Raw genomic sequence first — 25,458 nt, 5'->3', positions numbered from 1 at the left:
CAGAATTGGACGCATGTACATACTCTGTCAATAGTCTACACTAGGTATATAAGAACTGGGTTACTGAGCCAGCCCAAGGGAGGCTTGGTAGCTGGGAGGGGTACGACAAGGAGGCATGTATGAGCTTTTATACCATCGCTTCATATACAGATCATCGCCAGGGATGGTGATTGATACTTGAGATAAGATCTGTTAAATACCTCCCATGTTCTGCGTATGCAAATATTAAGGCTTCGCAGTAACATTGGCATGCCCCAAATTAATTACATACATGAGAACGCAATTTTCAGATAGTACATCTTCCCGATTACTATTACTGATACTTCCTCTACCAAAACATCGTAACCTACTCCCGTCTCGTGACAACAACAGGCAAGCTCCCCGTGTGCGCACTAAACGTCTCCATAGTCTCCAACTCCCATCCTTCCTCCCTTAAGGTAAGATCATACCTCCAGACCAACGCCGCAATAACCAACTGCATCTGAAAATAAGCAATATTCCGTCCCAGGCATCCTCTTCCTCCCTGTGAGAAAGCCAGGAACCCGCGCTGCATATCACGCGACCCAGGCTGCAACCACCGCTCAGGGATATACCGCTCGGGATCGAGACCGAAGATATCCGGATCACGGTGGACGGTATACGTGGATACAGATACGGTAGTACCTTCTTCTAACCACTCGCCAGACACCATCATACCTCCCTTCGGGACAACGCGAGGAAGACCACCGGGGATGGAGGGACGAAGACGTAGGCCTTCGTCTATGCAGGCACGGAGATAGGGAAGGTTCTTGACGAGGTCATATGGTATGGGGCTTGATGAATTATTGTGTGGTGGAAGTGCATCTGCAAGTTCCGCACGAAGATGTCGGACTACGTGTTTGTTGTTGGCGAGGTACCAGATGATGTTGGTCAGAGCGATTTCGGTGTTGCCGCCCGCAGCACTGAAGAGGTTTTGGGCCTCTGTCACTAGTTCACCCAGCTCCAAACACAGAGGATGCTCGCGGTTTCTGTCCCAAAGGAGCGTGGCCATAAGATCGTCTAGTGGCGGGAGACCTGCGTCCACTCGCTCAATGTCCATGTTTACTCGTTCGCGCACAAAGTGCGTGGTGATGTGTTGAAGCTGGGTACCGTGCTTCCAGCCTGGATGCCAGCAGGTTAGATGCTTGAGCATGGCCCTGGCCTTTGGTGCCCATCCGAGGCTGGTGGAGATGTGCAAGGCGCTACTAAGCAGATGGTGAATTTCGCCTTTGTATGGGGACACGGACGGTGTTTTGATAGTGACACTAGTGCTTCCTCGCTCTATGAAGTGGGGGTCGTGGTGGAAGAAATTGTCAAAGATGAGGTTGTACATGAGGTGCATCATTATCTGCTTCATGTCCACTTCCTCCCCCTTGGAAGAGTCCAGTATGCGAAAGACACGCTGCAGGTGGTCTTGAACCACATGCTCGAGCTCACCGATACGTTTCTGGGAGAAGGCATTGGCAAATCGCTTTCGTTTGATATTATGGATATCTCTATCCTGAGCATCAGATACGTTGAGGTGAGTTGAGTCGAATGTCTGGTAAAAATCATCTTTCAGTGCTGGTGTTCCGTGGCCGTAGATGTCGCGGATGGCTTCAGGCGTTGAAAAGGAGAGGTGGGTTGGCCCGACTCGAACAATGCTGCCATATTTGAGGTGTGCTTTATGAACTGCCACGGTACGTGTACAAAGATATTGCTTCCATACTCCCCAGAGATTAGTTAAGGGAGCGACTGACACTCCAGGGAAGCGCTTCAGACCTTTGGGGTCACGAAGATATGTGTATATGGGGGGGAGGACAGCCTTGAGAACGATAAGAATACGAAAGACGACAATAATCTCTTTGTACATGATGTGCTGATATCAGAAGTCAAATAGCAAGCAGTATCCTGCCTCAATCTTCTGTCACGCAGCTCGATGCCAGATGAAGCTGATATACTTGCACCCTCGGCGCCGAGTTGCCTGATCGGGAACATTGCAGCAAACCAGGGCTGTCTGAGACTTCCCCGCAAAGGAAGAAAAGACCGAGCTTGTCTTTCCACCATCCTCACTTCTGCCGCCTCCCGAATGCTGGAAAATGCGCAAGAAGACCTGGTAATTGTCTCTTGACTGCTGGGATGTATGCTGACCCAGACAACGCAGTCTGACATGCAAAATCTCGCAAGGTGCGATGTAAGGGCCCAGTGAGCTCGGAGATTATGCCAGGTCTATAGAGCTGATCCCGAACAGGCGATGGAGTTCAACCTGTCTGTGGTCGCTGCTCGAAGTCAAGTCGCTCCTGTCGCTACGCTCAACATCGGTCTAGGACCATCGCCTTTCGACATAGCAAATTGTCGACTCTCGTAGCTCAAGCAGAAGGATTCACCCAAAATGATAAGACGGACGTTTCAGTCTCAACTCAGCCCCCTGCATCTACTCCGGTGGTGATAGAAGCCACTCAAGTGCCATCAACGTCTCTATCTCCTACTGAATCGGTGGTGCTTGCTCTCCCCGCTAACGACCGAACCCTACCGCATAATATCATTCGCTATCCTGCCTCTGGGTCTGGAGAAGCAGCATCGAGTCCATCCTTCCCACGAAACCCGTACACAGTTTCGCCGACTGCACCAATCTCCAGGCCTGGTCTCTTCTACAGACATGCGCCTCGGAGACTAACGACCATAGAGGGCGAACTATTACACTTCTTTGTGCAGAACATCGGACCCTGGGTACACCAACCATCTAATAGTACGATCATGCCCTGACAATGTAACAGTTAGATGTCACCAGCCCTGAGCGCCATTATACATATACGGTTCCTCGGTATTAACTCACATCCTTTGCTCTCGCAGAAAACAAACCTAACAGCAAACCACAGACTGTCGCTCCAATGCACCCTCCTCCACACAGCCATCATGGCCTGCTCCGCGCACATCCTCCGCCTCCTCAACCCCGGGCGAACTGAACTGTCATTCGAAGAAGACAAATACCAATCCACATGCATCAATCTCCTCATCCCAATCCTCAACGACGTAGGCTCAGCAGTCCAGGACGAAGCCGTGCTCGCCACCATCACCATCCTCCGTATGTCCGAGCAATACGACGAATACCACATAGACCGCCAATGCCACCTAGTCCCAGGAGCATTCGCACATCTCGACCCTTCCGTGCAAGCACCCACCCGCACTGGGGGTCTGCTACAAGCGACCTTCTACTCCTACGTGCGGGCTGATATCCGCATGGCCATTCTCGGCTGCTGCAGCACCAAGATCGCTGTATCTAGCTGGCCACTGGATGAAAGCTACCCCGAGACAGACGCTGACTGGGCGAATAGGATGATGTGGCTGCTAGTTCACGCGATCAATCACTGCTTTGGTCGTGAGTGTCCGGGTTTGTTGCCGAGGGCTCAATTGATTGAGCTTATCGATGACTGGAGGGTTAATGTGCCGGATACGTTTGAACCGTATTACTATGAAGAGCAGGACCGAGACTCGTTTCCGGTGATTAGGTTGCTTTGTCCGTGGCATGGTAAATTCATTTCGCCCCCTTTTCTTAGTCCACTCCACATCCTAGAGAGCTACAAGTTAGCTTTCCTTCCACATATTCGAACAGCTGAAAACAATCATTAACCTACGAATTAAAATACAAACAGTCGTCGGCCTCCAATTCTACCACACAGCCAAGATCCTCCTCGCGTCGCACTTCCCCCAATCATCACCACCACACACCACCCCAGATACAAACATCAACACGAACAACACCCTAACATACCACCACCACCCCAAAACCGCCATCCTTCCACACGTCTACGCACTCTGCGCAATATCCTTCTCCAATGATCACTTCGGATGCCGGATCAACGCCTCCCATTGTGTCGCTATGGGTGAGTATCATACCCCACCTCCTTTCCTACCCTAGGATCCAAAGTATACTACCGGTATTGTGATATAGTCAACGGATATATAACTTAGGTCTATGAACCTACAGAAGCTAATCTTGTAGTTCTGTAACACAGGAGCACAGTCTCTCACCGTCCGAGGAGATCAATGGCGCGTAGTAGAGTATTTCGGGATGTTGGGGACGGAGAATGCGTGGCCGAGTCGGGCGTGTTTGGATATGGTGGGGGCAGTTTAGGATTATTCTGAGGAAAGCTTAAGATATGATGATCTAAAGTAGGAGTAGGAGGTATGCATCAAGCTGTCGGAGGATTTATGCACGTGCGTGCAGTTTGTCTCATCTCCGAATTGCATGTCTAAACTGTATTGTAGATCGAGTTTATTTCGTATTTGAATCATGACCTGGATGACAATCTGATACCTCAACAGCTACCGTTACCTATCTCTCTCACTCTATCTTATCATGTACACCACATCACACAACCACCATCAGTACCAACTCCCTATCCGCCAGCGGGAGGGCTCGAGTTTCTGAATAAGAATACCCTAGGCATAGACATGAACAAGAAAGAAAAAAACAATGCCAACCTTGACACCAATCTGTACGCCCCGTGAAACGCGACAACCCAATGAACGTATAACAAACCAAAAATTGAAACCCAAGTGGCTTAGCACGGATACACTCCACACCACCTCTATTTGTTGTGTATCAAGAAATTGCGGAACGAATCCCAGTGGTCGGAGTCGGCATAGCTGCAAGAGTCAGTATGTAGCCACTTCGACGGCCTTTCGCAGGCCACTAGAACAGTAAAGAGGACGTACATATACACCATACTGCTCCTCAAACTCGACATCAGGGTATCTGGGTGCCACCGGAAAATATACATGACAAAGGCCCATGTCAAACTGGCGAATACTGGCCAGGCATTACTCTCCATCTTGGATCTCGCATCCGGAGTAATCGTCGACGACAGCGGGTGCATGTTGGGCCGGACGGCCAGTTTGGCCATTGCGAGCATAACGCGCGCGAAGACGTAGATGACGATCTGGACTCCCGTTAACTTCTGATCATCGCCCCCGGCGTCGTGGGATTCCTACCTGTTGCGTAATGCTCGTCTTGTGTCTTCCAAAGACCACGTACCCTCCTACCAATCCAGCCATGAAACTATCGTATCTGCCTTCCTTTCCGCCAGTGGTGGGATTTATGTTGCGAAGTGCGAGCATGACGCCCTTCCAGATGAGTGCGAAGGTGGCTAGGTTGCGAGCGTGTTGACGGGTAGCTTTAAGAACGAGCTTGACCTTTTCTCGAATTCTGTATCAAGAAACATCGTTGTTGTTAGCTTGCGTGGTCTTGAACCGTGCTGACTGGGAGGAAATACCCATGGAGAGGGGGGGAAAGAGGGACAGAGGAATGCGGGCACTCACGTTCCGGAACGGAAGAGGAAGATCATTCTGCACAGAAAGCACATAACTGATTAGCTCTGACCTATACCATAACCTGCTATAATAACAAGGGTAGTATGATATGATATGCATACACTAAAGCATGCGGAAACCGCACTTTGGCACCGTAGACGGCGCCATTGCGCACACCTTTGACGAGAGCTAAGAGCGGCGCAAGATCGGGGTTTGTGACTAGTGAGTCAAGACGGGACTGTATTGCGGTCAATATCATATTTATCTCAAGTTGATTCAAGCTTTAAGGTCTGGCTGTGTTGGAATGAACAACCGGCTTCCTAACTCACCATTAGAGCATCCATCTTGATCTTGCTTGTTTGGTTCGTCGGACCTCGGCACGGATCCGGTGAGTGAGCGCGGAGGTTAGTAGGATGAGGGAGTTTATTTCACGTCCGGACAGCTTCCAAGAGCAGGGAGAGTATGCAGCCGCAGTCGCCAGGAGCACTGCTTGCTTGCTTCATAAGGGAGGGAGTGGCAGGGGAGCATGGCAAGTAATGATGGTGGGGGAAAGGAAAGGAAAGTCGGCATTTAAGGAAGGGAAGCAGATCCGCGACGAGCTCCAAAGATCCTCGGCATGTGAGAGCCGAACGTCATGTCACGTGGACACACCGGAAGAGAGAGTAGTTTGTAGTATGAGTGGCATGTTAGGTTGATGAAGATTTATTGAGCATATATTTTGAACAGTAACAACTTTTTGCATGTCTAAAACATCATCACATATCAACAATACCGGTCCGAGCGAGCTGCTTTGACCTCAGTCAAGAGTGAAATCCAAACCCCCGGAACGCCGATAGAGAGGTAGACTATACTAGATAGTAGATAGACAATAGTAGACGACAGTATGCGCATCAAAGAAATGAATAAACTGTAGTGTGGTCAAGCACATCAGGCCGTCTTCGTCCGCTTGCGTCCCTCATCCTCCGAGATCTCATCCACATCCATCATATCGGCATCACCCTCCTCATCATCCGACTCGACACCAGCACGACGCTTCAAACCCTTCATCTTACGAGTCTGCAGACCGCTAAGATCCTGCTTACCCAGATGCACGCGACCGATCTTATCACCGATCGAATCCAACCCAATGTTCTTCTTGAGCTTGATCTCCTCATTCGGCCTCTTACCCTGCTTCATGGCCTCCTTCATGACCTCCCTCGGCGCCTCTTGCAGACGTCCAACCTTGAAGTCAAACTTAGGACCAATCTCATCCAACTCCACACGAGGCAACTTATGCCCACTGCGCTTCGTCCGCAACTTGTACCAGCGAAGGTGCACAACAGGCGCCAGCCCGTCCGTGGCCTCCTCCGCGCCGATCATCAACACATACTGCAAACCCTCAACATCAATCTTATCACTCGTCTCTCCCTTGAACATATCCACAAACATGCTCTTCAGCATAACATGCGCCGTCGACGTCTCATCATCCCAAGCACTGCCCGAGAACAACAGCATCGGCCGCATGCCAATACCAATCTGCAGACTCTCCAACCCAGCCGTCTGGTCCTGATTCGGCAACAACAACAGCTCACACATATCCAGGATCTTGGAGTTGAACACCCGGGCCAGCGTCACGCAGTTAGGGCGCTTCTTGTTGCTGCTTCCGAACACGACCATGCCGCACTCGTTCTTGTCGGCCAAAAACTCCAGGCTCTCAACGCTCTCGAACGGGTGGATGTTGGCATTCTTCTTGTGGAATAAAACCGAATTGGGCCGAGTCAGTGAGTGGAAGGTCTTCAGCACCGTGTGCAGCGGTTGAGGGCATTTCGATCCGTGAAGGAGAAGAGTCCGTTTCGGGGGCTCGATAAGTTGCGGCTCTTTGGCTTTAAGGATGCGCGCGGTGCGCGCGTTCTTGGGTTTTCTGTTTTGATAGATTCCATTAGCCGTATTCAAAGTAGTAGTAGATTATGGTATCAACGTACACTTCTCGGAGCATCTTGGCGGATGGGACGAGATTGGGGGGCAGTGGAGGAGATTGAGAATGCTGGAGTTCATTGCGGAAAATGAAAAAAGGCGGAGCAAAAACTTTTGGCGGATGGGGCTTGGCATCGCTTATCGATAAGCTTATTGTCTCCACGCCAACATCAATGCTCCTGCCTGCCAGTAGGGATACATCTATTTCTATCATATTTACTTATTTAGATATACTCGTTATTAGTAGTGGAATATGTGTGCTCTGAAAGAAAGTTATGTGACATTACTATTCATTACCAATAAATAAGGGAGTGTGGTCGGGTCACGTGCAGCCACTACATACAAGACATACAATATCATCGAAATGAACAAAAAGAAAAGCTGTTATTTTGGTGTCTAAGTCCATTGTATGTGTATCACTGATATCTACTCAAAGCCCATCAACTCAGAGCATCTACTCCAACCGCAGCTTCTCGAATTCGCGGATCTGCTCCTCCAACCGAGCGGCCTCGCTCTCGGCATCGCGGAGCTTCTTCTGCTCGGCCTCGCGAACCTCGGGCTTGGCCTTCTCCCAACCAGCACTGCTGATCAGCTTCTGCTGGCGACCAACGGTCTCGCGAGCCTTCTCAAGACTGGCCTTAGCCTTGTGCTCCTGCTCAAGGGCCACCTCCTTGGACACACGGAGGTAGACGGCCGCCTGGGAGCTGACAGGAGCCACAACGCAGCCCGACGGGGGAACGGTGTTCTCAGGGCCAAGCACGCTGAGATCGCCCAGGAACTTACCACCAAGCGACTTGATGCTGGTGAGCTCGTCGGAGATGGTCTTGTAGCTGGTGGCGTCGTAGGTCTGGATGACGACATCGGCCTTGGTCTTGATCTCATACTGGGCCATGATGGACCGGACAGCCTTGGAGGTGTTGAGAATCAGCTCGTAGGCAGTCTCGGCCTCGACGTCATCGAACTCGGGAGTGTACTCGGGGTACTTGGCCTTCATGATCGAGATCGTGGCATCGCCCTCACGGCGGGGGAGACGTTGCCAGAGTTCCTCGGTGACGAAGGGCATCATGGGGTGAATGAGGGTCAGAGCACCCTCCAGTGCAGTGTAGAGGGTCTGCTTGGCAGACTCCTGCACCTCAGCGGGGACGTCCTCTGCCAGGAGGAACTTGGAGTTCTCGATGAAGACATCACAGAGTTGGCTGTACCAGTACTGGTAGACGATCTGAGCAGACTGGGAGAACTCGCGCTGCTCCAGGGTCTCGTTCATCTCCTTGGCAGCCTGGTTGAACTTGTGCAGAATCCAGCGCTCAGACAGAGACTCCTTGCCGGTCTTGGTAGGGGTAGCCTTGGGCTTGAAGTTGTCGCCCAACTTGCCAAGCACGAACTTGGTGGCCTGGTAGATCTTGTTACAGAAACGGCGGTAACCGTGAATGACCTGGACGTCGAACGCAATATCACCACCTACATAATGGATGTTAGCAAGAGTTTCTTTTGCTTTGAGTTTAGTGGGTGAAACGTACCGCCAGTAGTGTAAGAAACCAAGGCGAAGCGCAGAGCATCAGCACCACACTCGGGAATACCCTTGGGGAAAGCCTTCTTCTGGTACTTGGTAGCAGTAGCAACTTCCTTCTCGGCGAGGTTACCGGTGAGCAGCTTGGCGTGGAGTTCCTGGAGCTGGATACCCTCCATGACATCCAGAGGGTCAACAACGTTACCCAGAGACTTAGACATCTTGCGGCCCTCGGAATCACGGATCAGAGAGTGGCAGTACACCTCCCGGAAGGGAACCTGGCCGGTCATCTTAATACCAAGCATGATCATTCTGGCAACCCAGAAGAACAGAATATCCCAACCAGTCTCCAAGACGGAAGTGGGGTACAGGTTCTCCAGGTCGTGGGTCTTGTTGGGCCAGCCCAGGGTCGAGAACGGCCACAGTCCAGAAGAGAACCAGGTATCAAGGACATCAGGATCCCGGACCAAGCTGAACTTCTTGCCAGGGAACTTGGCTTCAGCCTTCTCCCGGGCAGCCTGCTCGGTGCGGCCAGTGACCCAGCGCTCGCCATCGCTGTCATCGTTCTCCTCACCCTCGATCTGAACGAAGTAGGCGGGAGCCTGGTGACCCCACCAGAGCTGACGGGACAAACACCAGTCGTTGATGTTGGTCATCCAGCGGTAGTAGCTCTTCTCAGCAGACTCGGGCTTGATGACAATCTCGCCCTTCTCAACGGCCTCGAGAGCCGGCTTGGCGAGACTCTCCATCTTCATCCACCACTGGGGCTTGAGGATGGGTTCGATAACATCGTTGGACTTGGCGCAGCGAGGAATCTTCATGGGATTGTTCTCCCACTTGACGTACAGACCCTTCTCCTTTAGCATCTCGATGACCTTGTAACGGGCGTCGAAGCGCTTCATGCCAGCGAAGGGACCACCCTTGCTGTTGAAGGTACCATCGTCGTTCAGCACAGAGATGAACTCGAGGTTGTGGGCCTTTCCACGGTTGAAATCGTTGAAATCGTGGGCGGGGGTGATCTTGACGGCACCAGTACCGAACTCGGGGTCGACATCCTTGTCAGCAACGATGGGCATCAAGCGGTCAACGAAGGGGTGGCGAGCGTTCTTGCCGACCAAGTGGGCGTAGCGCTTGTCGTCGGGGTGGACAGCAATACCACTGTCACCGATCATGGTCTCGGGACGAGTGGTGGCGATCTCGATACGCTCGGTCTTACCATCGACATCGACCTCGTAGCAGAAGTGAGTCAAGACACCGAACTCGATCTTCTTGTCGTAGCCCGGCACGTCGAGGAGAGTACGACCCTCAACCTCCTTGTTCTCAACTTCAAGGTTGGACAGAGAGGTGTTCAGAGCCACACACCAGTTGACCAGGCGGTTGGCACGGTAGATGATGCCCTCCTCGTGGAGGCGAACGAAAGTCTCCGTGACGGCGGCGGACAGGTTGGGGTCCATGGTGAAGGCCTCTCGGGTCCAGTCGAAGGAACCACCGACTCTGCGAAGGGCGTTCTTGATGTTGGCATGGTATTCCTTCTTCCAGTCCCACACGCGCTCGAGGAAAGCCTCACGTCCCAGGTCGTGACGGGTCTTCTTCTCCAACTTCCAGAGCATCTTCTCGACGACACTCTGGGTGGAGATACCGGCGTGGTCCATACCGGGCAGCCACAGGGTAGTCTTGCCCTTCATGCGCTGCCAGCGGATCATGGTGTCTTGGAGGGCGTTGGTAAGGGCGTGACCCATGTGCAGAGCACCGGTCACATTGGGAGGAGGGATGGGAATGACGAAGTAACCTTCAGGCTTGACCTTGTTGTCCGAGCCGAACTCGGGCTTGAACAGGCCGCGTTCCTCCCACCATTCGTAACGGCCAGCCTCGATAACCTTGGGGTCGTACGCATCAGTAGTCTTCTCCTTCTCGACCTTAGGCTTCTTCTCGGCCTTGGGGGCGGCAGTCTTCGCAGCAGCGGCCTTGGCCTGCTTCTCGGCGAACTTCTTCGCCTTCTCGGCCTTGCGACGTTCACGCTCCACTATAGATATCCAGCGAGTTGTCAGAATGTTGTTGTTGCATCAGGATGTCGGGTGGTGGCAGGACAGTATGGTCCTATGGTCCGGAGGATGGTTACATACGTTCCTTCTCGCTCTTCACCTTCTGGCCCTCGGCGGGCTGAGCGGCAGCATTGACATCCTGGTTCCGCAACTGGTCGTCGGCCTGGGGAGGAACGTCGACGGGAGCCTTGGGCTCACCAGCTAGAGTAGGCAACGGGTGGTCAGTCAGTCAGTTATTCACATTGAGCCCCTGCGGGGTGGGATGGAACGATAAGAGGGGAGGGAGGAGGAGGAGTAGTGGGAAGGCGACCAAGAAACGTACTCGGGTTTTGGGGAGCAGAGGGCTGGGCCATTCTGGAAAATGGACGATATAGAGGAAGGGGAGGAGGGAATCTCCAAGGCGCCGATCGCGCCACGAACCGACGGATAAGTATCTTGACCACCGGTGACTCAAACGGCGATAGAGAGAGCAAGAGGGGGAGGGGTTGGGTCGTTGTGCGAATGCGGGCAATTAAATTTCCTGGCGCAGAGCAAAAGATCGGAACGAATCAGAGCATCCGGGTGCGGGGCCTGAGGTCTCTTTCTCCCCCAAAACAGTGGAGAACGCAGTGTGCCTTAAGTCGGAACTAGAGTAAACTGCTCGTCAGTCCCCTATGCACAGTGACAGATGTCAGAAATTGGACTGGAACTACCCTCGGTTTTTATGTTGGACAGCGATTGGGGATTCGCAATGTCGTCTTCTATTTTTTTTGACTCATCTGCTAGTCACCTCCGCGGATGAAATCCTGCACGCCCTGCGCCGGTTTGAGTCAATGCTCGGGTCACGTGAGGGCACGGCCAGACCGTCGCTCTACTACTTTATTTGATATCGGACAAGAAGATTACCCAAATGGTCTACGTCTTTCCTCCAGTCACATCATACAGTGCCTTTGGTAGAGCCTGTGCATACGTCATCTAGTCTGTCGAAAGGCATCTTTTGCTCTATGTAGCCTTCAGCACTCCGCGAACCCAGGCCGGTCTCCCAAAAGTGCTGGCCCTAGTCCATCAACACCCACCCATGGAGAAATCGGAATCAAGATCAGATGAGCACCAAAGATAACTAGTCCTCACGCCGATGTCAATGACGTATCAAACTGGAATTTGGCATGCAGATTATGGGAGAAAACGCCAGTAAAATGGCAAACGCGATAGATTGAAATGCAACGCAGACACATGTAAAACGAGATCCCATCAACACCAGACCAACTAGTCACGCGGAAAAACGGAAACGAGAAAGGCGCAGAGTATGGGGAAAGGTTATATGGTTACGCAGGTTCAAACAGGGGAGCGAAAGTCCTTCCCACTCTAAACACCGTCTCATAGATTCCACTCACGGGGTATGCCAAGAGGATTGAGTCGAGATATATTAGGCGTATGTCATCTGTCATCATCGTCGTCTCCGTATGCCATAACTCATCGCACCCGTGGCGCTTTCATTCATGCCACGACAAACTTCCCCCCGGCCCTTGCGGCACAATGTTTTGTGATGTTTTTATAGTATTAGATCCAGCATCCCATTCCAGACACAGACTAACTCAACATCCGAATCAAATCTCGTTATCACATCGGAGAACGACACTGGAAAAAATGGCTCGCTGCAGCGAGGATCCCGATGCAGGGGTATGAAAATAGTCCTATCAGCATACCGTTCAACTCTTAGGCAGTTGTGGTGTTGTTCCGGGCAGCCTGGGCCTCGGCCGCCCGCACGGGGGCGAAGTATGAATGAGCCATGGCCTCCTGGGCAGTAAGGCGTTCCTGGAAATCGTCAGCAGGTGGATCCTCCTTGAATAGGGGGGATATTTCATACAGCATGGTCATAGCGGAGTAGTTTGTCCAAAAAGTCAATCGCTTCATCGCTGACGAAGCGCTGGTTCTCGGCATTTACAAACGAGAGCCAAGGCTTCCGGGGAAAGCGAGAAAGGATCTCATCATATTGAGGGTCCAGCTCAATCTCATATTTGTCCAGGTACTCGAACAGCTCCTCGGTACCAAGCACCTTGGCGATCTTCACCAACTGGTCGGAGTTGCTGTTACCGTGGAAGAAAGGCTCCTTGCGGAAGATCATGGAAGCAAACATAGCTCCCAGGGACCACATGTCCAGAGAGTAGTCGTATTCTTGGAAATCAACAAGAAGCTCGGGACCCTTGAAGTAACGGGAAGCGACGCGGACGTTGTATTCCGTGCCCTTGTGGTAGAATTCGGCAAGACCCCAGTCGATAAGGCGGAGCTATCCATATCAGCATAATGCCGGCGGAAATTTGAGCGGAGACCTACCTTGCGCTTCTCATGGTCAATCATGACATTGTGAGGCTTCACATCCCGGTGCATGATACCCTTGCTGTGGCAGAAATCCAGGGCCTTCAGAAGCTCGAAAACATAGTAACGGACATCATAGTCGGAGAACCGCGGGTAGAGAGTCCGGAAATCCGTGTTGTTGACATATTCGAACACCAAGCTTGGCGTCTTGCTCTGACTGTCGCGAACCACGTCCAACAAGGCGACCACATTGGGGCCACCCGCCAGGTTCTGAAGGATCTTGATTTCACGCTTAATCTTCTTCTTCTTGACCGGCTTCAGTACCTTAATGACGCATTTCTGGTAGTTGACAACGTTGATGCCCTCGAACACTTCGGAGTACTTTCCGCGGCCTGTTCCAAATGGTGGTTAGCACAAAACGTACACAATTCATTCGCCGTGCGGCCGGACGACGTTTTTGGTGTATTTGCGGGTAGATGACGGCCGGTCGTATTGGCCTTACCGATCTTGCGGACCACCTCGTAATTCTCCAAAACACCCCAGGAGATGTTCACACTGTCATAGTCCCAGTAGGACCGGGGCATATGTTCGTTAACATCGGCATAGACGCGCGCCATGTTGATGGCGGCTGGCAGGCAGATCCGGAGTCAGCCCACAATGAAACGTATATCGATGATAAAAAGCGGCGGGGTAGGAAGGGCGGCGAGCGAAGAGGCGTCGTCGCGAGGGGAGAATTGCGATGGAGGGGACAGACAACAGCAGCTGCGAGGCCAGGTATGGTGGGGGCCTATGTCAAGAAGGCAGCCGTGCTATCGTCCGAAGCCAGCGATTAAGGGGAGGGAGGAGGGAAGAGGTGAGGGTCGAGTATAGACTGTCTTTGGGGATGGAGATCAGAATGGGCTTAGGCTAGTAAGAGCGTTTCGCTCCGCCGTTGCAGTCACGGGACTCCCGTTCGTTGAAGGCTAGATCACCTGCCGGCCCGGAATAACCTGCATTCCCGGCCGATTTCTCGATTGCCGTTCTCGGACAGTTCTTTTGCACGCGGTCGCTATCCTTTTGCTTCTGCTGCCCGTCTTCAACGTACTCTCGGCGCGCATTCGAGCTTTTTAAGCTCGTCGCAAACTGCCAGCATCATGTTCTATGATCTCAATCTGCCCTATGCCTCGGATGATCCCGAGATCTCCAATACCTTAAGTTTTCTTGCAGAACGTGCGTCATGTTTCTCCCCTCGGCACAAGACCCGATCATCGAGCAGTCCCTCCCCCTCCACGGCCACATGAAGCGCTGACCTGACGACCAGTTGGTTACACCACCGTTGCCCTATCCCAATCTATTACTGGAAAACTCCCCTCAAATCCTACTCCCCCACCAGCGCCAAAGAATGTTCCCAAGGGCCTGACGCTCCTCACTCGCCTGAACCTGACCCTCTCCGACCCTGCGCAGAACCAGCGACTTGCCAGCCTGACTCAGGTTTATGATCTCGTCGCAATAAGGCCCACCAATGAAAAGGCGCTCCTAAATGCATGCACCAACCTCGAGTGTGATATCATCTCGCTGGATTTCTCCATACGACTGCCCTTCCACTTCAAGTTCAAGATGGTTTCCGCTGCTATATCACGTGGGGTTCGATTTGAGATCTGCTATGGACCAGGAATCACCGGGAGCGGACTTGACGCTCGCCGCAACCTAATCGGGAATGCGATGTCGTTGATACGAGCCACGCGCGGCCGGGGAATCATCATTTCGAGCGAGGCGCAGCGAGCGCTGGCTGTTCGGGCACCCTGGGATGTGATCAACCTGGCATGCGTTTGGGGTCTTTCGCAGGAGCGTGGCAAAGAGGCGATCTGCGAGGAGGCCCGGAAGGTGACCGCCTTGGCCAAGCTGAAGCGGACCAGTTGGCGAGGAATCATTGATATCGTGGCAGGGGGAGTGACTAAGACGAAAGCGAACGTACCGTTGCAGAAGAAGTCCCAGGAGGCCACGGGCGATAACTTGAAGAGAAAAGCATCGGTGGGGTCAGAGCCAACGGGCGAAGAGGCGGAGAAACCGCTGTCCAAGCGCGAAATGAAGCGCCGGGCCAAGAAGGCTCGGTTGGAGTCTGCCGGAGCTTGAGCGAGTTCAGCTGAGGGAACCTTATGTGCTACAGCGGAGCAAGGGCGCGCTTGTCGATTGCCCAGGTTGCTCGCGGATCCACATTCCTCGCCTATCGTCTGCAGGCTGACTCTAGGGGCCTTGTGCCGGTCAGGCCGTCAGCTTGCTGGTGCGACTGACAGTATACTTATGACGAAATGAACCAACCCAAGGGAGCTGCAAGAGCCCAGGACCTCTATATCACCGAAGTTACTTGGGTTTCTGACAGGAACAGACTCCTGACATCTGGCATCACGACAGCGCTTGAATCACCAGAGTGCACTTGTATGCTCGATGATTCAATACCGGTGTGATTAGCCGCAGCTAGCCTTACCATTAGACTTTAGGCATATCAAAGTCGCCCTTGTAACGAATCAATGCTAATCAATGACAAATTACCGCATCCGTGAATATACCTAGCGTCATCCTTTTGGACAGTACTAGTAGTTAGGAAGTCACTATGACATCCATGCACTTTTATACCAGTACAACTTATTCGAGCATCTGTAGCCATGGACCAGTAATAATATATATTCTTACCCTGATATCAGATAAAAATTAATAGTGAGAATATACTACTAACGGGCAACCGAACCAGGCTTCTTTTCGCTGCTCGAGTCTACTATCTAACTACTAACTTACTCCTGTGACTTCTAACTGATACTGCATGCCAATCACTAGTAAGTAGTTACTACCGCTCAGTAAATACCACCACTAGTAACTATACTACTAGGATATAGCACAGATAGAGTAGCTATTACTGCTAGTCACCACTATTTGAAGACTACCTGTTCTACACTCGAAAAAAGAAAAAAAAAAAAAAAAAAAAAAAAAAGGGATGTCCAAGGAAAAGGAAAGGTATTCCCTGCTTCCACTACGCAACTACTATACTATGGTACACTTCTTAGCAGCAACTAACCCGCACTTAAGTGACTATTGAGCTTTCTTCGAGGCAATACAATATGAACGAACAGGTCCCGTAAGTGTTTAGCACTCATCATAATCATTTTAGGATACTATTAAGTTGATTGTGACTACATTTTTATTCCCAGGGAAGGCAATATATACTTGCTAGTAATTTACCACCACTACTACATCAGGGATCGACTACGTGAACTACGTAACTATAAGCAGGCAAACGACGATAATAAATAAAATATCTTACACATTCATATTTCCATTAGTTATCTTTCAATAAACTCATCCACCATCCCTTTAACACCCAGTCCAGCCCAGTACGTAACCAACCTAAGAAATCATATACACAGACAAGCATCCATCCATCCATCCAACCAACCATCCCCGTCCCCTACCAACCATATCTCAACAGAATCAGAATTGAAAAGTCTCATAATCTCATCATCACATGCAATGCATATCATCAATGCAAGGGCCACCAGCACCAGGGTATGATAACGAACTCAAAAGCAAGAAGGACAATAGCCTTTGTCTCCGAAAAAACTCCACGCAAACCCAACTCAACCAAAGCAGATCAAAGCAACCTAGAATCGACAACCATGACACACAAGTTATATCGCAGAAAATAATTCAATGAGCGCCAATTCCGTCAAGATGCCGACGCCGTCCCGTCTAATTCAACCAGAACTCGTAGGTCGCCATCCATCCAGTCCACATTGCTAGCTGAGACGAGGGCCATTGCCCACTCGTTGTCGTTTTGCACCGGGGCCAGTCCATCTGGGAGCCAGACCTTGAATTTCCAGTTAAGTTGAGAGACCCAGTCCATGTTAGTCTCTGAAGAGAGGCCTGGCAGTTGGCCGGCGAATTTGCGGGAGATAAGCTGCTTGAGGGTTTCAAGATCGGTGCACTGGCTTCCCGGGATGTCGAAGCGGGGATGCGCGCGTTTTCCGTCTTGGAGAATGTTAATTCGGAGTGAGACGTTGGTTGGAGGAGACGGAGAAGAGCCGACATTTCCAGAGACGGCGCTGGGGAGAGGTGGGAAATTAGGAGGAGGGAATGGCTGTGGCTGGGGCACGGGTGCCTGGCTGTGGGGTGATTGATGGACATTGTGCTGGGTCGCCAGGCTGTCTCGGATGATCCGCGAGATATCACGGGTGATGCTACTAGCACTACGGGGTTGTTAGTATAGTACACAATGTGCTAACCGTTATGGTGGGAACGTACAATTCATTTCTGGCAGGCCGGTCTGAGTTCCCGCCAACACGCCAACGCAGGTCCGAGGTGACATCTGCATTCAGGATGCGATGGAGGTTCTCATCCTCACATGGCGACGGACAGTCATAACCGCCGTTGTGAATGACCTGAAAGTGGCTATCAATGGCAGCGACCAGTCCACGCCAATCCGGTTGCTGGAGACCCGAGATGTACCACAGGTTGTCAAGCTCATAATTATGATTGTACATGTCATATGACTTTGAGAACGAATCCCAGTCAGTCGAGTACCCATCCAGCAAGAGATCCGTGAGACCCAGATCCACCTGAGACCCGGTCCCGAGCTGCGGTTGTGGTGCCGACAACCCGGTCTGTGCAGAAGCATAGTCGTCCGGAATATGGTGGTGCGAATGCATGTGGAGTTGATCATCTGTCGGTGTGGTCGCGTTCAGATTCTGCAGACTGTCTTCTGTCTTGCGTCTCCGTCGCTCTTCGGTGCCACCCCCTTTTCTAGTCTCCACTGCATACTGCCGCTGGCGCTCGTTGGTGACCATTCGGCGCAGCAAAGGAATAACCAAGGAGATGATCTTCTGCTGGTCTCGGGGCCAGATGTATGTCCTGGGTCCCATGCCCTCGTTGACAACATTTTCGCCAAAGAAGCGCTCACCATGGCCTTCGACCTCAAGAAAGTGGCGCACGCAGTTCCACAACCGCAATTTAACCATCTCCGTGTCTCCCTTTCCACGCTGACCAACACAGTCGCGCCGCTCCGGGTGGCGATCATCCAGCATATATGCCTTAGCCGCCGCCTGCAGATGCAAAAAGTTCTCCGGCGAGAGCTCCAGCGACGCAAACAACTTCGACATCGGCGGACGAGTGTACTTCTTGTTACTCGACGGTTGGCGGAACAAGGCAGCGGCGGAATGCAAACCCACAGCGCGAGCTTCGGAGAGTGACTGCGACGGCGCGACACCCAGACCCTCCCCGCCATAGTGATGCGCCTGCTGGTGATGATGCTGCTGCTGTTGGTGGTGAGGGTGGTGAGTGCCTGCAAGGCCGACAGCAGCTCCCGCAGTCAACGCCGGATCCAGCGCATCCTCATTTCTCTTCCGTTTCTTCGTTGGCACCCTGGTCAGTCCACCGGAAGGCTGGCCATGTTCACTCATAGAGGCAGACCCCGGTCCGCGCATATGCCGCTGCGGTCCCATTCCAGCACCAAAACTTGCATCTGCAAAGCTATCCTCATCGATGTGGGTATCCGTACCATATTCGAGGTGATGCTGGAGTCCCGCGGCCCCCGCCGCAGCAGCGACAGCGGCGGCAGCAGCCCAGTCGGAGACTTCCTGACCGGCAGCAGCAGTGGCGGCCTCCACCAATCCAGCTAGTTGATTCTCACTGGGCGCATATCCGCTATTTGCGAGGTGGTTATTAGGGTCGACATTAGCGGAGGTAGTCGGGTTGGTCGAGAACTCGGCAGCCGAAGTGGACGGAGGATGTTGATGGTTTGAGTTGGAAGTCGATGCCATTTCAGTTCGAGTCGCGTGAGCGCGTGAATCAAACAGTCACTCAAAGGTACGTCAACAGAGCGATATTAGGGGAGTCACGCAGATAATAGAATTATAACACAGAAGTGCGGCGCGGCGAAGCCGTCACAACTCCAGCCAGCTACAAGCTTGATTAGTTGACCGTATGTGGTAACCAAGCTTCAAAGCCCAATTAACAGAACCTGAACGTAAGGTAGACACTCTGAAATACCAAGTCGTCAGCTTGTAGTTCGTGGACTGTGATTTGGAGCGTCCGTCGCGTGCGGGTGAGCGTCGACGGTGCTTGTTGACAGTGCGCCAAACAACGCAGCTTCTAGAAAGGACACCCGGTGCTCCCGGGCAGGGAGGAAAACACGGCCGCCTACGGCGAGCGGGGCGCGTGAGTGAATAGCAGATCAGCAGCTGTCAACAAGAGACAAGAAGGTCTCGCGCCAAAAAGCGAGGACGGCGATATAGTTTGTATAGATGGAACTGTTTAACCCGATGACGCTGTTTGGCTGGTTTGAAGGAGGAGCAGACAGTGCAAACTCTGCAGGGAAGACGCCGTTGCACATTGCCCAAACCAGTTAGCCGTGGTGGATCCGGGTCACGTGGTATACGCCAGTATCATCAGGCATCCACATCACTGTCCACACTGACAGTGAAGGCAGTCAGCCAACTTATAGCATGATTACTACATAACATGTGCTGTTTATAATAGTTATATAAATGGTTTTCGTTATTCAATTTGGAGCCTGCCAAACTGGTCCTAGTTGCAATGGATATCACAAGATCTGGCACAATCCCCAGCACATCATCCAAATATCGCAGGCCAAGAAAACATATCAAACACAATGGAATCAAAAATCGTATCTATACCAGGCATCACAGCAAGCCACCTGGACCCCAGACAAGTCAAATATGAACACAAGAAGATGAAGATGATGGTATATAGTCCCTCGCGACCAAGAACCGAGAGGTTATGAGATGTCGGGGTCTGAACAAAGAAAGTCAAAAAGACAATGATCGTCAATAAATCCTAGGCACTCTCAATGGAAAATACTTAGAATCCATCGCCCTCCTTCCAGGGTCTCCCGACTTCGCGGGCGCGTGCTTCGGGGTCCTTGCCACGTTCCGTAGCATTTACCACCAGTTCATTGATGAGCAGCTCCTCCATGTCGATCAGATCTGCGAGCGTCAGGTCCTCGCCTGGCTGTGGGAAACTCAGGTGGCTTTCCTCGCCCAGCGTCCCGCTCATGCGGGTCAGCTCGATCATGTCGGCCCGAACGTTCCATCCTTTGAATTGCTCCTCGAGCTCAGACTTCTTCGCATGGTGGCCTCGGAATGCATCGTACTCCTCCTCACCGCCAAAGCAGATGCCGAATCCATCGCAGTAACAAATGTGCTCCTTGATGCAGTAAACGTTCTCTCCGGTGAAAACGACATGCCATAGGTATTCCCAAATTCGACCGGAGATGTAGTCGCTGAGCTCTGTCCGGAGCATCCAGTCGCGGAAATATACGAAGCGAGCTCTGGGAATGGCATGAATACGGTCGCGCGATACGGCGAATTGAGCGCAGCAGGGTTGGGCCAGAACTTCCGGGATCGGATCATCGGGAAAGATCTCACCCCAGGCTCTGGCCAGCATAACCTCCTCTTGCTTTGTTTGGTCCTCCACCAAGGTTCCCGGATGCAACCAAGCAGGACAACCGGGGCTCCACGTGCATCGCAGATTTACGTAGCCCTGGCGGACCACCCAGGCGGGGTTCAGACGGCGCAGGAGATCAGCTGCATCTCCGGCAAAGAGGTCATCATTGTGCCAAGCGAACTGATGCGAATGCATGAAAGCGACCACATCAGGAAGAATGTCATAATGTTCGATGATGTAGCTCAGGTAGACCATCACTTCATGACCCTTATTCTTCGGAGGATGCAGAGGTGCTGACGGGTCATCGACGGCATAAACTGCTGTTTGCCACTCAGGAAGCTCAACCTCCATCCAACTGGTATCTTCATCGGAAGTCTTGGGCACCACGAGGGTCTTCGTGTACGTTGTCCCAGAGGGCTTGGGGAGGCCAGGGACGAAGTGTGGCTTGGGTGCATACGGCGTCCGAATCGCTGGCTCTTCGTGCACCCTGGTAACATTGAAGCGTACTGACGGCGATGGAGAGGGGGTCGTAGCCAGTTCACCCAAACCGACGACCTGCGTCGCTTGTTCCCATTGTGACGAGAGGCTTCGGATGGCGAGGAGGATGAAAAGGATGAAGGCAAAGCCAAACAGGGGCACAGCCCGGCGCGAGGAAATCATGGAAGATAGCGTGATATGTTAATCGGGAAAGGAGACACAATAAAGATAGATGAACTGCGATTGGACGAAAGCGCTCAATCAGCAACAGCGCGAATGCGATGAGGGTTTGTTTGAGATAGTATGGAGCCAGGCGAAAGAGTTGCTCGCAAGGACTAGCAGCATCTAGGCCTAGCAACAAAAGTAGGGGCAATTCACCCACCTTGATATCCAAACGCTACAGAAGACACAAAGAAGCCATGGAAGAATAAAAATTGGAGATATTGCAACAGTCGGGAACAGTTGTCAAATCCCCGCGAAACTCCAAGAACCGAAGGGCGAGATGCGCGGCCACAGCCGGTCGAAGGTTCCACGAGCCAAAGAGAGAGGGGCAGGGAGGAACGAGGACCGTTCGTAGGGCGAATTCATGCGACTGGGAACTGGACAAGAAGAACAGATTGGTCGGACAAGCCAGCTAGAAGGAGGCATACGCAAAAAGATGGCGCAGGAGCGGGTGGGAGACGCGGGCGGCGGCGGAGCTGGCGTCAGCGCTGATGACGACGATCTTGGGCCCTGTCGAATGAGCCCAATTTCCTCGAATCAAGTATAAAGACCAGATCGAGAGGTTCAGATGCGACCCAGCACCGGGAATCCAGCCTTTTTTTCCTGTAGGGTTACCGGCCACCGGGACTGGCTGGTACTCTTTAAATTGCTTTTGCATCCCGGAGAAATTCACGCTTGTTCCCCACGGGCGCAGGTTGGATGTTGGCCCGCAATTATGATTGGAGGCTGGCTGTCGCTGCCCCTGGATCGCATTTTGCCCCCCGAGACATTTTTTGTGATCGATCTGATGCACGGTGCTTATAGTCTGGGTGTTTAGATAACTCGAAGAAACGTCGATGGAGTCTAGTAGGGAGTCGAATCTTAGCTAGAGTTCTGACAGACGCTATGTTATGTTGCACCTACTAACTATAGTAACTATGGAGTAACCCCTTGGCAATTTCAGATCCGCCCTTTTTCCAGCCAAGGTGGGTACGAGAGCCCTTCTTCATGCAATCCTGTCTACCTTACTCCGTAATAGTCGACAATGAACTGAAATTAAAACCAAGGAATTGTCACGATCATGTTTCTAGTATGTACAGATATACACCTGGTTATTAGAGACCCTCCTGATTCGCTGGACAAGGGGCTAATGTGGCAGCAAAGAGTAGAATGAAACCGGGACTGGTGTAGTAGGGGAAAATGACCATGCATGAGCCACTGTTCCATGGAATTCAACATACAGGCAATGGGGTATGAGTGAGAGCCGCTTCAAAAACGCCGGTAAAATGGACAACTTCCCCATAAGATGGGGTCAACACCAAATGAGATGGTAATACATCAAGCCAAGATAGAGACACCAGGTATGGAAAGGCAAAGACGAAAATGGGGGAGAAGAATTTCGCAGAGGGGAGAAAGAGTCAAGGAAACCCATCATCACGTTTCATCGTCAACTACATCTTCCACCGTTGCTACCCGTGCTTTCCCCTTTGAGGCCGAGTCTGATTCCTCGGCGTGATTCGCACCGTCAATGTCGTCGGCGGTAGTGCTCTCGCCGTCCATCTGGGTCTCGGGCGCTAAATCAGTCCACTGTTGGGAGAGTGATTCCACGCCCGATCCCGTGGCTGTTGACGTTGCTCCCGACTGCCAATTGGGCAGATCCTGGGACGTGGAGGGTTCGGTGGCCGCCGCAGGCTCACTTTCTTGACTGGCAGCCGGAACAGTTGCTGTCGGGGGAGGGACCTGGGAGTCTGATGTAGGGTCAGACGTTTGGGCTGTTCCGGTTTCAGGAACAGTAGGGCTGGCGCGTTGTTCTGCCGGCTGACTGGGGCCCTGCTCCGGGGAGTGAAGGGGGATGAGAGACCATCCCGCGGGGAGACTCAGTCCCTCGGGAAGTCGGCTATCTCCAGCGTTCATGGCGGGTGTCTGTGGGTCCGAGATGAACTGACGGCGCATGGTAACCGAAGAAGTCGAGGACGAGACAGCCGGAGGGTTCTGGAATGCGATACTTTGGGGAACAGTAGGATTGGCCTGGAGATTGCGAAGTCGCTGGAGTTCCGTCTGCAGTAACCGCACCAGATGAAGCTGGTCGGCAGTGACACGCAGCGTTTCAATCTCCTGGACAATCTGTTGCTCCATCTGCTGCAACTGAGTCTGCATGTTGGCCACGTTTGAAGCAGGGTTGGGGGTAGCCTGCGGCGCTGGGATCGGGAGAGGCCGTCCGAATCCGAAGCCGAAGCCAATTTGTCGGGCATTCGGAGCATTGACGTTGTTAGCTTGTGGCACAGGCGCATTGCCTTGATGGATCTGCTGGTGAAGGTTGTGGAAGAGGTCACCCCTGCCCGCACCGAAACCGATTCTGAAAGGCCCGAATTGGTAAACACGCGCTCTTGGTAGTCCATCTGGTTGCCCATCTCTGGCTTGGTTGCCAGCGGCCATGTTCTGAGCACCAGCATTGTTCTGGTTACCACCATCGCCCGCCCCCCGGGCCCGGGGTGGCGCAATAACTGGGCGTCGACAGGTGGGGCAGTTCTGTTGTCTCTCAAGCCAGCTTCGAAGACAGGCAAAGTGTAGAATGTGACCACAAGGCAGTTTCTTGGGGCGCAACCTCTCAGAGACCCGGTTTCGCTGTTGTGCGCCCGCAGGCTGGTGCCAATGGGTCATTTCTTCGCGACAAATGATACAAACCTCCTCGCGTGCGACTTCCTCGGCGGTGGCGTCGGGATAGCGTTCGTTCATGTCGCGAGTAGCGTTGCGGTAACGCACGAAGTCCATGATGCGCCGTCCGAAAGACCGAATAGTGACGACAACGTCGCGCAGAATATGTAATGGGAGACCGTAGAATGTGAACAGGATCGCGAAAAAGGTGAGATATACTGTGAGCTTGAGGAAATCGGTAAGCAGGTCAAGGTAGAAGATCCAGCGGCCCTTTTCTTCCCACCCAGGCACATCCAATTCCATCTCGTCGATATCGTTCTCATCCGGCAGGTTGGGAGTGGGCCCAGTCTCTCCCGACTCGGCGTACTGGCGCAGCGACTCCTCCCTGGCATCTCTAATTTCGCGACGGCGCTCCTCAATTTTAGCCTTCATTTGGAGATGGGTGATGTAGATCTCGACCAATGAAATGACGTAGCGGGCAGCAGTCGAGCTGGAGAGGATGGTGAGAACGGCGAATTCGAAGCCGAACATGACCATCATATCGGGCCGTGCCTGTTCAAGGACGGTGCGGACGCAATATCTCAGCATAAGCGAGTTGAAGAGAACTGAAAGGAGCAGCGAGGCTGCGAGTCGGATGTGGAACAATCGCGGATTTGCTGGGGGTTGTTGCTCAAGAAACTCGACCCGACCCTCGCCGATCCAACCCCAGACCTTTCCAACCAGCAAGGAGACGAACATGACCAAGAACCAACCGCCCAACTCTCCTCTGAAAATCGTCATCGCCAAGCATGTCTCTGTCACGGCGAACCATGCTTTCTCGTAGAGCTGTTCCGTTTCTATAGGTCGAAGAGGTCCGTAAAGGAGACGTTGAAGCCAGAATAAAAAGAAGCCGACCGCTAGCAGGCTAATGTTCATCAAGATCTAAGCAATAATATGTTAGCTAATTCATAAAAGAGGAGTGAGGCATCCAATGTTGGGAGCGCCGATGGAGCGCCTGTTGAAACCCGGGGCGGGGAAAGCTTACCATGAGATTTGCACTGCTCTGCGAGAGGTATACGCATGCAGCATAGAAGTTTGCTCTCTGATGCAGCGCTTTTAAGAAGACGCCAGTTGCCAGGGCAGCTGAGGCCTATGAAGACAAGTCAGACTGGATCTACAACAAGGAGCAAGCTGAGGGCGACATACCCCAGCATACACGGCCAATCTCATGGCGACGGGGAGAGTAGGGTGGGCGCAATGCCCGCTTTCATGAACAAGGGCGTAGCAGCTGGGCTGGTGAACTCTCTAAAAGATCATTGATGGGAGGTTGAGAAGAAGAGGGTAAGCAGTAATCACTAAGAGGGAAAGAAGATGAGGAAGATCGCGTGGAGAACAGAGCCAGGATGGGGGGAAGAATGGGTGGATGAATGGATGGATGGAGATGTTCTGGACAGCTAATCTACTACTCGGTATCGCCCGGTACCTGGTACTGCGTAATGTTACCAATCCTGGAGTCACCGCCTTGGCAGCTGACTGTCCATTACTTCTTTCGGCGTTTGGTCTTCATTCTTGTCTTGTCCATGCTTGGATACTTGGAATATTAATCAA

General features: G+C 52.4%; 9 protein-coding genes across 9 annotated transcripts; 2 read left to right on the top strand and 7 right to left on the bottom strand.

Moving 5' to 3' along the window:
- Positions 1–346: 346 nt before the first annotated feature.
- On the bottom strand, positions 347–1,870 carry BO85DRAFT_497306 (cytochrome P450; the record flags this gene model as incomplete). Its single annotated transcript, XM_025663990.1, has 1 exon — positions 347–1,870. One exon carries the CDS (start codon positions 1,868–1,870, stop codon positions 347–349), a length of 1,524 nt encoding a protein of 507 aa, XP_025514425.1.
- Positions 1,871–1,936: 66 nt separating this feature from the next.
- Positions 1,937–3,916, top strand: BO85DRAFT_374281 (uncharacterized protein; the record flags this gene model as incomplete). Its single annotated transcript, XM_025656122.1, has 6 exons — positions 1,937–2,113; positions 2,287–2,727; positions 2,775–2,821; positions 2,877–3,082; positions 3,203–3,526; positions 3,651–3,916. The coding sequence occupies 6 exons, from the start codon at positions 1,937–1,939 to the stop codon at positions 3,914–3,916; spliced, it is 1,461 nt and encodes a 486-aa protein (XP_025514424.1).
- Positions 3,917–4,250: 334 nt separating this feature from the next.
- Positions 4,251–5,868, bottom strand: BO85DRAFT_450528 (Tim17/Tim22/Tim23/Pmp24 family protein). The gene is made up of 6 exons (XM_025660393.1): positions 5,640–5,868; positions 5,433–5,548; positions 5,320–5,346; positions 4,993–5,206; positions 4,717–4,940; positions 4,251–4,647 (listed from the first exon to the last, which is right to left on the bottom strand). The coding sequence occupies exons 1-6, from the start codon at positions 5,652–5,654 to the stop codon at positions 4,590–4,592; spliced, it is 654 nt and encodes a 217-aa protein (XP_025514423.1). The 5' UTR covers positions 5,655–5,868; the 3' UTR covers positions 4,251–4,589.
- A 162-nt stretch (positions 5,869–6,030) lies between these two features.
- Positions 6,031–7,336, bottom strand: BO85DRAFT_478858 (rRNA-binding ribosome biosynthesis protein RPF2). Its single transcript, XM_025662914.1, has 2 exons — positions 7,272–7,336; positions 6,031–7,210 (listed from the first exon to the last, which is right to left on the bottom strand). Exons 1-2 carry the CDS (start codon positions 7,283–7,285, stop codon positions 6,238–6,240), a joined length of 987 nt encoding a protein of 328 aa, XP_025514422.1. The 5' UTR covers positions 7,286–7,336; the 3' UTR covers positions 6,031–6,237.
- Positions 7,337–7,628: 292 nt separating this feature from the next.
- BO85DRAFT_450523 (valine--tRNA ligase) lies at positions 7,629–11,551 on the bottom strand. Its single transcript, XM_025660392.1, has 5 exons — positions 11,505–11,551; positions 11,135–11,438; positions 10,894–11,013; positions 8,781–10,793; positions 7,629–8,721 (listed from the first exon to the last, which is right to left on the bottom strand). Exons 2-5 carry the CDS (start codon positions 11,163–11,165, stop codon positions 7,718–7,720), a joined length of 3,168 nt encoding a protein of 1,055 aa, XP_025514421.1. The 5' UTR covers positions 11,166–11,438; positions 11,505–11,551; the 3' UTR covers positions 7,629–7,717.
- A 956-nt stretch (positions 11,552–12,507) lies between these two features.
- Positions 12,508–13,724, bottom strand: BO85DRAFT_439608 (casein kinase II subunit alpha/alpha'; the record flags this gene model as incomplete). Its single annotated transcript, XM_025658722.1, has 4 exons — positions 12,508–12,606; positions 12,659–13,078; positions 13,126–13,499; positions 13,532–13,724. 4 exons carry the CDS (start codon positions 13,722–13,724, stop codon positions 12,508–12,510), a joined length of 1,086 nt encoding a protein of 361 aa, XP_025514420.1.
- A 432-nt stretch (positions 13,725–14,156) lies between these two features.
- BO85DRAFT_469720 (ribonuclease P subunit p30 family protein) lies at positions 14,157–15,716 on the top strand. The gene is made up of 2 exons (XM_025662350.1): positions 14,157–14,316; positions 14,408–15,716. Exons 1-2 carry the CDS (start codon positions 14,241–14,243, stop codon positions 15,217–15,219), a joined length of 888 nt encoding a protein of 295 aa, XP_025514419.1. The 5' UTR covers positions 14,157–14,240; the 3' UTR covers positions 15,220–15,716.
- A 1,088-nt stretch (positions 15,717–16,804) lies between these two features.
- Positions 16,805–21,198, bottom strand: BO85DRAFT_460442 (uncharacterized protein; the record flags this gene model as incomplete). The annotated part of the gene is made up of 4 exons (XM_025661720.1): positions 16,805–17,324; positions 17,380–18,777; positions 19,594–19,598; positions 19,990–21,198. The coding sequence occupies 4 exons, from the start codon at positions 21,196–21,198 to the stop codon at positions 16,805–16,807; spliced, it is 3,132 nt and encodes a 1,043-aa protein (XP_025514418.1).
- Positions 21,199–22,274: 1,076 nt separating this feature from the next.
- On the bottom strand, positions 22,275–25,353 carry hrdA (E3 ubiquitin-protein ligase HRD1). Its single transcript, XM_025657110.1, has 3 exons — positions 25,057–25,353; positions 24,896–25,000; positions 22,275–24,792 (listed from the first exon to the last, which is right to left on the bottom strand). The coding sequence occupies exons 1-3, from the start codon at positions 25,078–25,080 to the stop codon at positions 22,651–22,653; spliced, it is 2,271 nt and encodes a 756-aa protein (XP_025514417.1). The 5' UTR covers positions 25,081–25,353; the 3' UTR covers positions 22,275–22,650.
- Positions 25,354–25,458: the final 105 nt, after the last annotated feature.

This window comes from Aspergillus piperis, assembly GCF_003184755.1.
Source record: "Aspergillus piperis CBS 112811 unplaced genomic scaffold BO85scaffold_12, whole genome shotgun sequence".
Taxonomy (NCBI): domain Eukaryota; kingdom Fungi; phylum Ascomycota; class Eurotiomycetes; order Eurotiales; family Aspergillaceae; genus Aspergillus; species Aspergillus piperis.
The sequence above is the reverse complement of the archived record's forward strand: the minus strand, read 5'-3'. Positions and strand labels throughout refer to the sequence as shown.

Bases quoted from the DNA above. Each gene is read 5' to 3' on its own strand.
- BO85DRAFT_450528 (XM_025660393.1), bottom strand. The intron at 5,347-5,432 runs GTATGCATATCA...CTTTCTGTGCAG, and splicing joins CGGTTTCCGCATGCTTTAGT to AATGATCTTCCTCTTCCGTT. The intron at 5,207-5,319 runs GTGAGTGCCCGC...TTCTTGATACAG, and splicing joins TTCCTCTTCCGTTCCGGAAC to AATTCGAGAAAAGGTCAAGC.
- BO85DRAFT_450523 (XM_025660392.1), bottom strand. From the start codon at position 11,165: ATGGCCCAGCCCTCTGCTCCCCAAAACCCGA. The intron at 10,794-10,893 runs GTATGTAACCAT...GGATATCTATAG, and splicing joins GGTGAAGAGCGAGAAGGAAC to TGGAGCGTGAACGTCGCAAG. The intron at 8,722-8,780 runs GTACGTTTCACC...TCCATTATGTAG, and splicing joins GGTTTCTTACACTACTGGCG to GTGGTGATATTGCGTTCGAC.
- BO85DRAFT_469720 (XM_025662350.1), top strand. From the start codon at position 14,241: ATGTTCTATGATCTCAATCTGCCCTATGCCTCGGATGATCCCGAGATC. The intron at 14,317-14,407 runs GTGCGTCATGTT...CCTGACGACCAG, and splicing joins CTTAAGTTTTCTTGCAGAAC to TTGGTTACACCACCGTTGCC.
- hrdA (XM_025657110.1), bottom strand. From the start codon at position 25,080: ATGAGATTGGCCGTGTATGCTGGG. The intron at 25,001-25,056 runs GTATGTCGCCCT...TTGTCTTCATAG, and splicing joins GATTGGCCGTGTATGCTGGG to GCCTCAGCTGCCCTGGCAAC. The intron at 24,793-24,895 runs GTAAGCTTTCCC...ATTATTGCTTAG, and splicing joins AGAGCAGTGCAAATCTCATG to ATCTTGATGAACATTAGCCT.